At 41.2% G+C, this 16,378-nt stretch overlaps 2 protein-coding genes across 3 annotated transcripts in view; one reads left to right on the top strand and one right to left on the bottom strand.

Annotated features, from left to right (window-relative positions):
• The window catches only part of IGFBP4 (insulin like growth factor binding protein 4), a 38,875-nt gene extending 37,364 nt beyond the window's left edge, over positions 1-1,511 (bottom strand). The window contains exon 1 of the mRNA XM_007437001.4: positions 1,061-1,511. Coding sequence (XP_007437063.1) covers positions 1,061-1,409 — 349 coding nt within the window. The 5' untranslated portion in view covers positions 1,410-1,511. The remainder of the gene's footprint in view (positions 1-1,060) is intronic.
• Positions 1,512-15,373: 13,862 nt separating this feature from the next.
• LOC103065998 (uncharacterized) overlaps positions 15,374-16,378 on the top strand; it is a 36,206-nt gene continuing 35,201 nt past the window's right edge. For both annotated transcript variants that reach the window (XM_088143436.1, XM_088143435.1), the window contains exon 1: positions 15,374-15,681. In XM_088143436.1, the coding sequence (XP_087999562.1) occupies positions 15,534-15,681 (148 nt within the window). In that variant the 5' untranslated portion in view covers positions 15,374-15,533. The remainder of the gene's footprint in view (positions 15,682-16,378) is intronic.

Below are 16,378 nucleotides of genomic sequence, written 5' to 3'. Positions count from 1 at the left end.
TATTAAACAGCCTGACAGCATAACATACAAAAGGGAGAAATAAATACATGTGGCTTTCAAATATTTCTCCAATGCAACAAGCAGGGGGCGGATTTCTCTCCTAATCTCTTTTTTTCTGCTTGTACCACTTCCCACTTCAAAAAGGGTAATACAAAAACCTGAAATCAGGATTTGGACATATTCTTCAGGGGGAACTCTTTGCAGCTGTCAGATTTTATTTTATTTTATTTTTTCAGATTGAGCATACACTTCCCCTATTTCCAATTCTCCTTTTGCCACCCTACCTATTCACTGGAAACATTCAGGTGATACGAGCAAAATGTGAAACAGTATATTGGGGGCGGGGGGGATAGCTTCAATTAATTATTTAAAAATGGATTACCTTTTAATTCTACTCAGGAATAGAAGCCAGGGCAACCAGGTAGGAAAGATATTTCTCCAACCTCCCTGGAGTCTAGCCAACTGTTTAGCTTCCTCCCTTGCCAGGAATTGGATGATGTGAGACCGTATTCAGGCAGGGTCATTTCTCTGCAGATTTCCTTCTTGTTGCAGCCCCAGACATATGCAACACCATTAACAGTAATAACTGCCTTGCTACAAGCATTGCCTAACTACTATCAGTAAATAATTACAGCAGGATTCCTACTCCCTTTAATAATGTTCTTTGCCAAGCCTTCTGCTCTCTGGAACTAGTCGTTTTAGGATCACCACTATGTGCTATCAGCCAAGTTAACATCCTGCTAGCCATAAACACAAACACGGCTCTGCTGGATTTCCCAGAGAGATTGCAGGGCATTTCATCCTCCCTAAACCAAACATACTGAATGCACGTTTGATGCCAATTTCCTTCCGGGCATTGATCAAGAGTTGTAGATGCAGGCAGCACTAGCAGCTTCAAGCCAGTGTGCCCAAAACACTGCCCCCTCATCTGAAATACCCCAGATCAACCTATCCTTTCCCACACGGAGAATAGCGCTGTCAGCCATTCCCCATAGAGGCGCCTGCAGCAAATGATGATGCCTTCCAGCCTCAAGGGTCCAATAACCTGATGGCACCTTACCTGTTGACTGCATGCTCTCTTGGATCGCCTCGACTTCAGACAGCTCCATGCACACACCCTGGCCGTGCATGAGCGTGTGCAAGGGCTTTTCCATTCCCCGTGGTGGATAGCACCGCAGCCCTGAACCGCAGCGAGATGTGTATACCCCACAGAGCATCCCTTTGGCTAAGGCGCACGTGGCACAACATCCACAGCCTGGTTCCTGCACCAGCTCCTCACATCCAGAGGGTGCCCTGCAGCGTGCCAGCTTCTCCTCAGAGCATGGGGGGCATTGGATAGCCTCAAGGCTCACAGAAAAGCCCACCTGGGCTAGAAGCAGCAGGGTGACAGACACCCCCCGGGAGGGCATGGTAGGCAGGCCGCGGTCCTGGAGAGTGAAGGGCCAACAAGCAAAGGCTGCGAAGAACAGTCTTGCTGGCAGAGCAGACTGCCTGATCTCCAGCGAGGGGGACTCTGTACTGAAGGGGGGAGAAGCTCATTCTTTGGACTTTATACCACTCTCTGGCCACACCCCCCTGCTCTAGGGAGAAGCGGAGAAGGAACAGCACAGCAGCCACATAACTGAGGCAGCTTGCCCCACAGCCGAGAAAAGACCTTATTTGCCCTGAGGAAGGAAGCACAAAGAGCTTGCTGCAGCTGCAAAGACTAAAACCTGTGCTAGGAATGGAAAACAGCAACAGCAGCAGCCCTCCAGCCATGCTTCTCCTGTTACTTTGGTAAATTATGATGAGGGCACTTCCCCAATGCCTGATAGGTTTCTCACAAGCTCTTTTGTTATATTTAGAGCATATGGTATAAAAAGCTCAACTCGTCCAGCGCTCTGCTTCTCAGCCAACCTACAAAGTGAGTTCATCCTCTGTTCCCTTCAGCAATAGACAGCTGAGATATACTGCCTTTGACTGTGGAAGTTCCAGTTTAATTACTAGGCTACACGTTGTCTAAAGTTCTTTTTCATAAACCTAGGTTGATGGCCACTACCTGTTTTTGCAGCAAATGCATTTCTTTTGGGGCTCTCTGGAAGTAAGGGAAATACACATTTCTCTCATCCTTTGGTTTTCCTTGCTTGAGCAGAAAGTCACACACCCTAATGTAAGTTTTTGGAATACGTTCAAAAATGTGTCTGGAACTTCTCCACATTCCTTGGAGAAAGATGCACAGGTTCCCTCTACTGTATAGGCATTCCAAGAGAGGAGAAAAAAGGTGGACAGATCTACCATGTGTATGCCACAACATCTAAACATGCCTGGGATGGACGCTGAAGAAATATTCCCTTTGGTTTGTCTCCCACCTCACTGGTTGAGAACTGATTCTAGTGGAGAAAACAGTCACTCTCACCATTGTTTCCTTTGTTTTGTAAGCCCCAAAATGCCAAGTCTTCCCCAGCTGAGTCCCCTCCATTGGCCATTTTGGCTGAAAATTCCAGGAATGGTCATTGCAACACCTCTGAAGGGCACCAGATTTGGGAAAGCAGGATTACCACCTGATAATATTTTGGCTGAGTTCAGACATCACATTAAGCCATGGTTTGTTTAACTAGGTTCTAGCGACTAAATCACATTTAGCAGGTTTTAGACAAGTCACTAAGGAGCACCAATGTGTTTGCAATCATCTGCCTTGGCATTGACTAGCAACCTGCCCCACCTCAATTCTTACATTAATTTTTTTTAATTAAAAAAATGGGAAGCTGGCATGCTGCAAAGCAAAATGCTTACTACCAGTATTGTTTTATTTCCAAGAATGTCTCTGGGTCCTAAATGGCCCCCATAAGCTTGCTTAGAGGTGGCTTCAAATCAGTTCTTTGTTAGAAAGTATGCCAACCTCCACAACCACAGTGCAACTATGTAATGATATGGCCTGTTTTGTAGCTGATTACAAATTCCCCATGGGGACCATTCTATCAATGGGGGAGCCTCCCCAGTAGCTTTTTTGAAAGATGACCTTAAAATTCCAGATGCATTCACCAGCCCCCAGAGTTGGACACCTTTGCATTAAGCCATAAATCATAGCTTACAAACCACATCATGCTAAGCCACAAGCAAGCAACCATATTATGACTTAGTATGACCTGTGAATCCAGCCCTTTTCAGCTTGAAATTCTGGGAGGAGAGGCCTGAAAGCTGGGAACACCTTTCAAGCTCATAGTTATCCTGCACGGTTCTAAAGGCATGATTTGGCCTTTAGAGGATGGAAGAATATTTCCTATTAATAAGATGCCCACCTGAACATTCTCTCTGGGTGCTGGGTATCAATTTTAGATTGATTTTGGTTACCTGGTATTAGAAAGGCACCCTGAATATCTTCAAGAGCACCCTTATCATTAATTCTTCGCTTGTTCCAGAAGTTGGTTTTGGCACTGAAGATAAATTCCAGAATAAAGCTCTGTGAAACTTCATAATATTTTTGTTCGGGACAAGAAGATCAAAAGGAGGACACAACTTCATTCTTCACTATAAAATATTGTGTGAAAGAGGGGGAGAGGGAATGCCATTAATTATAGCTTGCTGAACAATCCTGTTGAAATTTCTTTTCCTACACTACTACTAAAGAGACAGGACAAAGCCCTATCTTTTCAATCTTTCTTTCTTTCTTTTTTTCTTTTTTTTTAGCATGTGAGCCTTTTGCTGAAATCTCCAGCCTGATATAGATATCTTTGACATTCAAAAGTTTGCACATTTACATTTCACCTCATTCGGCTTCTTGCCTACTTTGGACCTTTCAAATCTTGGAGACAAAAATCCAGATGGCCACTAGAAGGCAGGAAAGAATACAAATATTCTTATTCTTTGCCACCATCTAGTGACTTTCTGGATTTTTGCAGCCTGCATGTGGTAGGTCTAGTCTAGTTCAACCAATATACATTTAAACATGATGATCCTTTGCATGCATGTTTATTTGAAATACAGTAAATGTTATTGTCATCCAAAGGGGCTTGGGTCCCACCAAATATCTATACTTCCCTCCATAAATGAAAAAAGTCCTAAACCAAAATATAAGAAACTCAACTTATCCTCACATCACTAATGATAACCTGGATTTTAAATGCTTCAGAACTGGAGGGGCAATCAATAATAGCAATGTAGGAAGGTTAAAGTGGACCCACACCATTGCTATGCCATTTGTTTCTTTATAGTTTATTTTGTGTGAACCTGGCCAAGCCCACACAAAAACCCAGGTATAGGCTTAGTATGGCTTGTGAATTCTACATGAGTCTGGCATTGATCAGAATGTTATTTGCACCACAACTAATTCTAATTTACTTTAAACTTATTTATGGCCCATAAAGTTCAATGCCAGTTCTAGCATGTGACCTTGGCCTGCCTTTGCTGCTGCTTCAGACCTGGGACATGACCTGCTGGGCTACAGGAGTGAAACAGGATTACCTGGACAATCACAATCACCAGTCATAGGCTTTTGTTAGGAGAACTATTTCACCCAAATCAGGTTGGTAGTTCTGGGCTGCCTGACCACTCTATCAACATAGTGCACTTGCACATACATGTGCAATATGAGTATAGTATATAGAATGATTCCCAAGTGCAGGGAATGAAATGGATGGATGGATGGATGGATGGATGGATGGATGGATGGATGGATGGATGGATGGATGATGAATGAATGAATGAATGAATGAATGAATGAATGAATGACAGAAAGAAGATCATAAATGGGGGTTGGGGGGAGATGATTTGGGATCTTTGGTTTTGTTTGTACTTTTGTGGGATTTCCCAGAGATTGGTAGGTGCAAAATAGTTTGTGTGGTACAGAATAACTAAGTCCCCCACAACACGCTAAACTAGACATTACCCAGCTCTATTATGTTACAGAAACCCATCTAATCCATATGTGGGAGCATAACCCAGATTCTTCTTCTTCTGGATGTCTCTGAGCCACCTAAGTCCACAAATGCCTCAAACTCAAACTCCAAGAGGGCTGGACGCCCACTGCAAAAAAACCTGCTGGGCTTGTCCACGGAATAGGGCTGCCTCTGGTTCTCATCCTGTTCCAGGGAGGCTGGCAGGGTGAGGCTTTCCTTGTTCCAAATTAAGAGGGATCAAAGTGTGGTTTTCCCACTCTGGACATAATATGACAAGCCAGCGTGTGGCTCTGTTCATTGGTATTAAAAAGAGTGGGTAAGGGAAGATGGAAATGGCTTAGTCTAATTAAACTGAATAACCATGCACAAATGCCTTGTACCAAAGTGTGTTTACATATCTAGCAGTGCAGATCTTCTAAATTAGAACATGTATTTTTCACGATACCATGATCTCCAGATGCTGTAAATATTTCAGGGGAGGGAGGGAATCCAAAATGCTTTACAATTTACAAACACAAAAAGGCTTGAAAAATGGGAGAAATTGCCCCCCACCAACAACATACATGAAATCCTGTTATGAAGGAGAGGGTCTGAAAAGGAAAAAATACCTTACAAATCTTACAAATATGCTGTTCAAAGCTGCTACTGTTTCAGGGTCTGCCTTAGCCAGTGTGCTTGAAGGTAAGAACATTAAGGAATAGGATCTCCATGCAACATGGGGAAAAGATGCAAGTTAAATTGTTTTCTTCCCCAGCCCATGGCTGGACACTTTAGAGCAGCATCCCCAGCCCAATGTCATCCTTGGCAGTTTGAAGATGTGTGGACTTCAACTCCCAGAATTCCCCAGCCAGCATGGCTGGCTGGAGAATTCTGGGAGTTGAAATCCACACCTCTTAAAGCGGCCACGGTTGAGAATGTTTTCCAGATAAGGTGAAGTACAATTCCCAGAATTCTTAGTAAGCAGGAAAAATTATTTCAAGTAAATGGACAGCTTTGCACTGAAGCTAACCTCCAACCCAATGGAGTTTCTGCCCTGGATCCAATGTGGGCTATACCATATCTTCCTCACACACATTGTTGTTGTTGTTTCAGAAGCTGGCAACTCTATTGTACCAATTTAAGATTTTGTAGAAAGGAGGATGAAATATCATTGTTCTTCTAAATGTTGAAGAAACTTTTGCCTTGTATTTAAGACTGATTTTATTTATGTATTTATTTATTATTAAATTTATATGCCACCCATCTCCCCCAGATTTATTTATCTGCCCTGTCCTTGAGTTTTTCTTTATCTGCTTTATCTGTTTCATGTAAATCATCCCTAATCCATCCTAGTACCATCATGCCTTTCCACTGTGTTGTCATCAGCAGCTCCAACTTCCAAATGCTAGCAACCTGATTTTTCATTGATAGAGTTTCATCCATACTGGTTGACTGAGAAATATCCCCAACCCTCTGAAAGCCGTTACATTCTCATTGCCCCACTTTCTCTACTCTTCAAGCATAGAAGTAGGGCATGGCAGACAAATGCACAGACAAACATGTTTCCAGCTGCAAATGACTTGTGCCAACATTTAAAACCTCATTCTCAAGGATTTTCAGGAACCTTTTGAGCCGGATGATGCTTGCCAGCCATAGCTGGTAAGGGGCATCATTGGAAAATACAGTGGTACCTCTAGTTACGAATGCCCCTCCTTACGAATTTTTCGAGATACGACCAGCTCCAGCCCCAAAAATTTACCTTGACTTGCGAACTCCGCCTCGACTTATGAACCAGATCCGCGGCCATTTTCCCTGCTGCCACGCGGTCGCGGCTTCCTGTAGGCGAGATCGTGGTAGCAAGGAGACGTTCGGTGAGGCTTGTGGTGTATTTTGTGGCATTTGGAAGGTTTTTGGTGTGCTTGTCAGCATGTCATTTCTGGAGGGTTATGCAGCGCAGGAAAAAATAACTGACTTTAGACAGGTTTTTCCCCAGAACTGAGCCTGCAGCTAAGAGGCAAAGAAGAGAGGAAACCCCTGAAGGAGATCTCCCCGATGTCCCTTTGGAGGGGGACTCTCCCTCCAAACAATAACTGCCTCCCCACCCCATTCTCCCTCTTCATACTGTGCTGTACTGTACTTTTTTTCATGTTTTTGAGGTTTAAAAATAAAATCCATATGTTTCAGAACTGTTTAGCCGTATTTACATTGAACCTTATGGGGGAAATTTACCTCGGGGTGCGACCAAATTCGGAGGGCGGATTAGCCGTATTTACGTTGAACCTTATGGGGAAATTTGCCTCGTGGTGCAACCAAATTCGGAGGGCGGAACGGATTAACCATATTTACATTGAACCTTATGGGAAACTTTACCTCGACTTGAGACCAACTCGAGTTGCAACCAGAGTCACGGAACGGATTAAGTTCGTAACTAGAGGTACCACTGTAGAGCTGTATTTGGTGCACAATTTTCTACCTGGATGGTAGACCTCACACAAAAGGAAGCCAATATCTTTGTCAGTAAGCAGTAGTGGTGAAGGTGTTGAATTGCAACTGGAGAGAGCATGAAAGCTCACTAGATATCTTATATATGTATCTTATGGCCTCTCTTTCTGTACAGAATATTCCAAATTCCTCCCATCCTTCTTCCCTTGACCAGGCCAAGGCAGATATCGTGTCTTGCCTGCAGTGTGCTCAGTGCCAAATACCACAGGGAAAATAAGTAACCCTGCTTGACATCAATATGATAATCTCTTCTTCAAATATTTTCCAGTTATACACATAAGTGATATGTCTTAAGTCTTTGGGAATAGCGCCCTCATGTGCTTCAAAATATTTTATTTCCTGATTTGGGGGACAGGCTAGGGCAGGCCCCATTAGTCCCAGAGAAATCAAAAAGAGTGAAGTTCCTCTCATTGTTAAACTGTCCTGATTTCCACCTTTTTTTCTTCCTTTTTTCAGATTAACATCCATATGAATTGGAAGTTCAGTGGAAAGGAAATCTGTCAGCTACCATAATCATATAGTATTTGAAATTGAAAACTAGACTAAAAAGCCTACAAGTGGCACATTTCTTTCAGAAATTCATGGAATGTGGATGCCAGTTTTCCAAACAAACCAGAAATAATCTAATACAGCCTTTTTCAACCTTCCATTGTCTAAACGTCTTGGAAATATATCCCCTCCCAGGATTCTCAGATAGCATCAGTGGTAGACCAGAACATTTAGGAAATACCAAGTGGCCAACCCCTGGAAGGAGTCACAGACATGAAGAAAAGTTGGAGAGTAAATAAAGCCAGCAGATTTAATGACATTGGATCAGGAATTACAGAGGTACATATATACATATATACCCATGACCCTTTTGAGATAAGCAATTTCATGCATTAATGAAGAAAAGAAGTAAGAAGCAAGAAGCCAAAAATATCAAAGGCGTGGAATAAGAGACAAGGAAATGAAATACATCTACATGTAGTTTACTCCAATGGTATTTATTGTATTTTTCCATACTTGCAAACCAATTTCCTTCTATCACATCCATACACTAATTCATACATTGCCTTTTGGTCTTTAAATTTCTTACCTCTCTCTTCTCTGAGAATCTCATCAGCTCCATCCAAGGCTTTCTTGTTCTTCCCCTTCTTCTCAGTTTGTTTATTCTTCATTCATATATTTGTTTTGGGATTGGATCCTTATTTATTATCTGTATATGACTAATGTCCTTTTTTCACACTATCACTCACTTTTCATCCATTCATTCTTGATCACATCTCTTCTTGTTTTACCATACACATACCTTATGTACCCACTCCCTCTGTATTCAACATAATAAAGTGCACAGAAGCACACTCTTATACAAAACCTTCATCTTCACTTCTTTTGACAACCACTCATTCCTTTATTTAGGATGAAAATTCAGTTATTTGGGTTCTCAGACAGCAAAACTGCATTGTCTGCATATAAAACCATATAAATATTCATGTCCCTGACCAACACATCCCCACAAAGCATTCCCTATATATTATTCATAAATAATTAAATAACCAAGGGGACATTAAATATCCTTCTCCTACTCCTTGCTCAGTGTTGAACTTTCTCATATTTGTACATTTCTCAGTGACCTGCTGAAGACCAAACCTCTGGTCTGCCCATTCCCTCCCGGGCATAAATTTGCACTGCAGTTCCCATAACTCTGGTCATGAACACCTCTCTACCTCTTTTCATTCCAATTCTGCCAAGCATTTCCCCAGGCATGCTTAAAAAGCTAATCCCTTTCTAGATTTTGCACTCATCCTTGCTACTGGCACAGATACACTCTTCACACACATGTTAAATAAATTGCACAGCCACTTCATAAGCCAACTATCTTAACTGATTAGATAAAGCCATTGGAATGTTATATTTTGTTCGCTTCTAGTTAATTTTGATTAAAGTCATTTTAATTCTTGTATTATTTGTATTATGTTATCAACATGGATATTTTATGCTATATAACACCAAGAGTCATGCAAGTGCAGTACAGTAGTATGAAAATCTAATCAAATAAATATAATATTTATCTAATCAAATAAATATAATATAATATATTAGCATTTCTCTAGTTAGATCATCTATCCTTGCAGCCTTGTCTTTTTTCAACATTCTCAATTGCCTCTTTTTACCCTTATCATCTCTTTGCAACTCTCCTTTTTTCCATATACATATATTTTTCTCTCAACCTCGTTTTTGCAAGAATTATTTTCTTGTACTGTATATAAATATATATTTTTTAATCCACAGCCTTTTTCACATCATTTCAAAAAGCATCCTTTTTAATATTTCCTATATTATTTGTATTAATATTTCTACACTTTTCTGTGGCATTCTGCAATATAATTCTTTTCACTCTATTCTAAGGAGCTTCCACATTCACTTTCCTTTTGACCATTTTACATTTATTATGTTGGCAGATCTTTTTTTCATATAGAACTTGTACTTTCTCTTCCTGCAGTCATTGAATTTTCACTCTTGTTTCTTTCAGCTCTTTCCTTTTCTTCCAAATGTGTTTTTTCCTAAAATCTACTCTTGACACAACCAAAAAATAGTAGTAGAATTTCATCATCCTTGCAACCTTAGTAACTCTCTCCAACTTTCATCATAAATGGTCAAGTAAGTAATGCTTTTTGATTCATATTTTTGCCATGTGTATGCATAGACATACTTAAATCACATATTTGAAACAAACAGAACTTACTCTAATCAGATACTCACCAATCACCATTCTAATTCATTACTGGGTTTCTAAATAGCTCAGTTACTTTTTCTGTATTCTCTAATCTTGTTCACACACACACACACACACACAATTCATTCATAACTCTTAGCAGAACAAATGTTCTCCTGTGATTGCAGTCATTCAGTATGTTGCATATTTTTACCCCAAACGCAACCATGGTTCTTCCATTATCACCATTCATTGAAGCATAACATGCTACTATCACAAACCTATGATTTCCTACTTTCATATGCACATGCAACAATCTAGATGACACCAGTTCATATTTTTGACATACTTTTTAGTTCTTACTTTCCTAATTAAACGCTTTACTTCCATAAAGATTTTCATGAACTTTGCTCCACAAAGTTCAGATTTATTACATCCTTCTACACCTTTTCTCTTAGTTTCAGTTTTCTCTCTCTCTCTCTCTTTCTCTCTCTCTCTCTCTGGTTCTTTCTTTCTTCCTTCCTTCCTTCCTTCCTTCCTTCCTTCCTTCCTTCCTTCCTTCCTTCCTTCCTTCCTTTCTCTTCCTATTTAATTTAATTTCATTTCATTAATTCATACTGTCTCCCATCTACTCCTCTTTTATCCATGCTACAATATGCCATGGTTGTCACCAAAGACACTCATATATATCAACCTCCACTGCCCATCGTGGCTATGATCAACTGAGGTTTTCACATGACATTTTTTAGCAAGATAGGGAAGGAATAGACTAAGTGACCAGCCTTGGCCATATCTGTGCCACCTGCAGCATTCCCTACAAATGATAAGCAAAGTACAGTCACACTTTGGCCGATATGAGACAAACACAACCAATTATTACTTTTACTCTAAGCAGGCTCATGCTGTTCAGTGCAAATTAGAGCTTACTTTGTAAACCAACATATTGTTGCCCACATTTCACCAGCTAGGAAGTCATGCAGTGTTCTGATACCTTCAAGACACACAGAGGTGAGGAATTACATATTGAATTGAAATAAATAGCCAGATGCCCCAATCTTTGGCTGAAGCCCCATGGCTTTAATATAATACACTATTAGCTCTAAGTTTTGGGGAGCTGAGAGAGGTCTTGTTCAAGAACATCTCAGTAAACTTTCCTCTCTGAGAGGGCTTCACTTGTATCACTGTTAGTCCAATCATTTTCTCTCTTCCCGCACCCAAGGCCCCACTTAAAGCTGAAATGGATAACTTTTTAGTGGCTGGGGGCAGTTCAGAAAAAACAGCTTGGATAGCCAAGAGTGAGCAGGACATGGATGTGACGAGGTCACCAAAGGAGGTAAAGCTGAAACTTCCACTTGGTGTTGGGAGCATTTGGGGGGAGTAGTATGTTAAGCCTAAACAAAGGCATACACATCCATTTTTCTTTCCCCTTCCCTTTCCCCAAACCAACACAAAATCAGGCCACCTGTCTTGGTGTTTTGCCTCCAAATGTAGTAGTACGGTTTCTGCCGGCCCTGGGAACTATGAAAAAGGCATTAGGCCAAGAGCCACCTTTCCAGTGCTCTGAACAGGACCAGCCCTGCTATTAAGCAAAGATTCTCAATAGCCTGGGGAGACAGCAGGAGAACCACTCTGCTAAGATATCCCTTAAGTCATAAAAATGTGCTGAGTAGAGAAGCCTGATTCAGGGGGGGAAAGTGGATTCCTGAGTACTGGGCCATCCTGCATTCTCACAAATGTCCATGTGAGAGCACTACAGAAAAAGAAAAGAGAAAACAAATTATCACAATAAATTATTACCACCAAAATCTGTTAGAGTAGCCTTCCCAATTTGACCTTCCTGATGTGTTGAGACTACATTTTTCAAAATTCTTAGCTATCATGAGTAGAGCTATCTTATCTGGGCTGCAAAAATCTGGATGGCCACTAGATGACACCAAAGAGTTCAGAGTTTTCATCACAACTTTGCTACCTTCTAATGGTCATCTGGATTTTTGCAGCCTAGATCTGGCATCCCTAAGCATGGGGTGGAGCTGGGGGGAGGAGGTTAAGAGTATTTTTCTTTAACGTAATGTCCTTCAAAAAGTGTTGGCCTTTGGACGTCAACTCCCACAACCATGCTAGCTGCGAATTTTGGGAATAGTAGTCTAAATACAACTGGACATCCCTTGGTTGGAGAAGGCTTTTTCAGGAAAAGGCAGGAGGGAAATATTGGCAGAAAAACTATTACTGTATGTAGAAAATTCAAACATTAACAAATCCTTTGCTCATAAAATTACAGAATCATAGGATTGGAAGAGACCTTGGAGGTGTTATAGTCCAACCTTCTGCCCAGTGCAGGAATCATCAGATCATCCCAAACAGCTGTCCAATTTTTTTTTGAAAATCCCCAGTGATGGAACACCCACAACTTCCAGAGGCAGGCTGTTCAATTGCTTAATTGCTCTCATAGTCAGGAAATTCCTCCTTATTTCAAGTTTCGATCTCTAATCTTCTACCCATTGGTTCTTGTCTTACCCTTGAATGCTCTGGAGAATAAATCTACACCCTCTTCCCTGCGACACCCCTTCATGTATTGGAAGACTGCAATCATGTCTCCCCTTAGCCTTCTCTTCTTCAGGCTAAACATACCAAGTGATTTTAAAGAATCTTTGTAGGATTTAGCCTCCAAGCCCCTTACCACCTTTGTCACTCTTCTCTGAGCACTTTCCTGTTCCTCAACATCCGTTTTATATTGTGGTGACCAGAACTGGACACAATAATCCAGGTGTGGTCTGGCCAGTGCAGTATAGAGCAGTAATATCATTTCCTATGATCCTGACACTATACTCTGTTGATGCAGCCCAAAACCACATTGGTTCTTTTGGCAGCTGCAGCACACTGCTGGCTCATACTTAATCTATGGTCTACCAAGACCCTCAGACCTTCTTGCAGGTACTACTGCTAAGCCAGGTACCACTTATCTTGTACCTGTGCACCTATTTTTTTTCCTGCCTAAGTGCAGAACCTTACATTTCTCACTAATGAATATTTGGTTGAATAGGGGCCCACATGCAAGGCTATCAAGCTGCTTTTCAATTCCCCCCAGCCTTGTGTCATCCATACGTTTTATGAGCATCCCTTTTATTCCTCATCTAAGTCATTTATGAAGATATTGAAGATCACTGGGCCCAGGACAGAACCTTCAGTTACTCCACTGCATACTTCTTTCCAAGTGGATATAGTCTCATTAGAGACCACACGTTGGCTATGGTTGTTCAGCCAACCGTGAATCCATCTGGTAGTAGGACCATCCATCTCACATTGTTCCAGTTTATCAAGAAGGAGACCGTGGTCTACTTTATCAAATGCTTTACTGAAGCCTTCATGTACTTTATTGAATAGTTAAAATAAGAAGGATATAATCTCATTAAATTGTGTAATTTAATATTTGAACAATTCTCATCAGTTTGAACAAGATCAGACCAGAGTACATGTGAGTATTCATTGTTTGCTGCTTTTACATCCTGCAAAATATATTGTGCTAAGATAATCTTCCCAACCAGACCTCTCCAGATGTTTTGAACTATGTCCCAGAATTCTCAGCCCCATAGTCAATTTATGTGAATCAACACGTGTTTCTTCCATAATTTATATAAATCTTTCTGTATTTCCATTTTTCTTTCCTTCTTAAATATTTTATTTAATGTAGGTATGATTGTATCTCTTCCTCAAAGATGATTTCATCCATATGCAGCTAAAGTATACATTTGTACACGTTATACAGGGACAAGTATGATTTTCCTGGATGTGGAAGAAACTTTGATGGAAGAAGTATGATTTTCCTCAGCTTTTGGAAGCGATTTCTAAGCACCTCAGCCCTCCTTCTTTCCATCCCATTAAAGCAGCCTTGAGCTGTTTTCAAAACCCAAAGTGGTGCTCTTATGCCAGAAGAACCTTCCTTATCGCTACTGACGCCCAAGAATGGTGTTTAGTCTAGATTATTTAGTAGGTACTGCACTTATTAGACAGAGGCAAAGGGTAGAATGGAAAGGATTGTTTTCAGGAACTAAATGTTTGGCCTAACAGTCTCAGAGGTCTGTTAATCTCCCTCTACATAACCCTACATTTCAAGTACTCTGCCATCACTGATGCATTTTAACCTTCTTTTTCTTTGCTCCAAAACTTCCAAGCCAAGGCACCACTGTTTGTTGAGTTTTTGTGAGATAGAAATGTGGGTCACACTCAGAATTACCCATGTAATTCCCATAAACCCATATAAGGCAATGGATGTATCAGCAATACTGAACAAATGAAATGTTCCTGATGCCCACTAGCATTTCAAGATGCATGAGCACTTGCATATAATGGATACTATATTCAGGGGAGTAATGTGTGCTCCCCTTAAACTATTTGAGGTTAGAGCTCCAGATATTGAAATTTTGACTTCCCTACTTATTATTATTATTATTATTATTATTATTATTATTATTATTATTATTATTTTGGTGCCTTCAAGTCAGTGTTGACTCCTAGCGACTGCGTGGATTGGTCCCTGCAGTTTTCTTGGCAAGATTTTGGAAGTGGTTTGCCATTGCCTTCTTCCTAGGGCTAAGAGAGAGTGACTGGTCCAAGGTCACGCAGCTGGCTTTGTGGCCAAAGTGGGATTAGAACTCAGGGCCTCCTGGTTTCTAGCTGGTGCCTTAAGCACTATGCCAAACTGGCTCTCTCTACAACTGATTTAATCAGCTGGAAAAGAGAGAGCTTTAAAATAAAGGACATCTTAACTGCTGCCTGATCCCGTGTATCAGCCAGGGTGGGAAGTCTGTGGGACTTCAGGTGCTGCTGAACCATAACTCCTAGCAGCCCCAATGAGCATATTCAATTTTGGGAGGTGCTGGAACTTGTAGTTCCACAACATTTGGAGAGCCAGTGAACCCAAATAGTGGATTGTTTTGGATGATTGCTCCAGCACCAAACGTAATTCATCAAAAAGAATCTTTTGGCATCATACCGTTTTGTGGACTTCAGTCCATTTCATTCGATGCATGCTATATTATCTTTGGTTAAAAGTTCACAGGTGGCCGATGCACATGGTAATGGGAACTGAAAGCAGTGGGATCATAGGAAATGAAATGCAGTAATGTCTTATCAGCAGTGCCCTTCACAATGACATAAGTTAGTAAAAACAGAGATAGGGTGCATTGGAAAGCAAAAGAAGTACATGTAAAGTGATTTCAATCCTCCCCGCCCCCCCTGCACATACAGACTCAAATTGCAGAGGAGGGCAATGTAAAACAGCAATTCTACGTCTTCTGGCGTGAATGTTGGGAGAGAGGGAGAGAGTAAGAATATTTAGTCACAGTACTTGTCTTCTAAAATGAGATGTCAGCTGATTGGCAGAGAGAGACTGGTGGGCGGGCATCTTGGGCTGATATGAACTTGGATCTGAAGTGCCAAAGGTTGGCGTGGAGGCAGCTAAGCTGTAGACAACTGCAGTGCCAATGGAGACTTTTAGGGGAATCAAGGCTTTGGGCTGCCTCTGCCTTGTCTTGCTGTTAGGAGGGCTGACTCCCCCCAGTGCTGCTCAGTACAATTGGTGGCCTTTTGCTAATCCTGGGGCTGAGACCACAACTGTTGTGATTCCCATAGGTAAGTGCCAAAGGTATAATTATCCTTGTTTCTTTTTCCTTGCCCATTTCCCATTTTCTTTCAGTGTGGAAAGAGCTGGAAAACTAAATAAAATCCAGAAATTCCCATTTAAAAGGGTACACCATTTGGGTCATAGAAGGTCCTGGAGTCAACTGTGGTTTTGGGGTCATAGTTGAAACACAGAATTATGCAAGAATGTATCTAATACAGCCTTCCCCAAGTTGGAACCCTCCAGATGTGCTTGAACTGCAACTTGCAGAATTTCCCAACTAGAATGGCCACATTTGGAAGATGTCGGATTGGGAAAGGTTGGTCTAGATAGTGTAGAACAGAAGACTTTGGCAATTAGGCTGCCTGAGAGCAGAGTGCCTGTCTTCCTCCACACTTCCCAGGGCTTCAAAATCTCATATGGCTCATTCACAGGATTTGGTTTTCACTGGATGAAAGGAGATGGAGAAATAGATAAGGCTTTGCCTTCTGTGCATGGGGAAAGTTGTACCAACTGAATTACCAGGAGAAAACTGGAGGCTATGTAGTGATCATAATGTTGATTAGGAAGACAGGTTCAAATTCTTGCTTGTTGACTGTCTTCATGCAAGTTTCTCTTCAGTTTATCTTCCTCACGAGGTTATTGTGAGTCCGATTTTGAGCTCCAAAGAGGAAAGATGAAATTCAACTATAGAAAAAAAAAATCCCA

This window comes from Python bivittatus, unplaced genomic scaffold (assembly GCF_059951505.1).
Source record: "Python bivittatus isolate LINGU-HERP-01145 unplaced genomic scaffold, Pbiv_v1 ctg000410_np1212, whole genome shotgun sequence".
Taxonomy (NCBI): domain Eukaryota; kingdom Metazoa; phylum Chordata; class Lepidosauria; order Squamata; family Pythonidae; genus Python; species Python bivittatus.
This window is presented reverse-complemented; position numbering and strand designations above follow the sequence as displayed.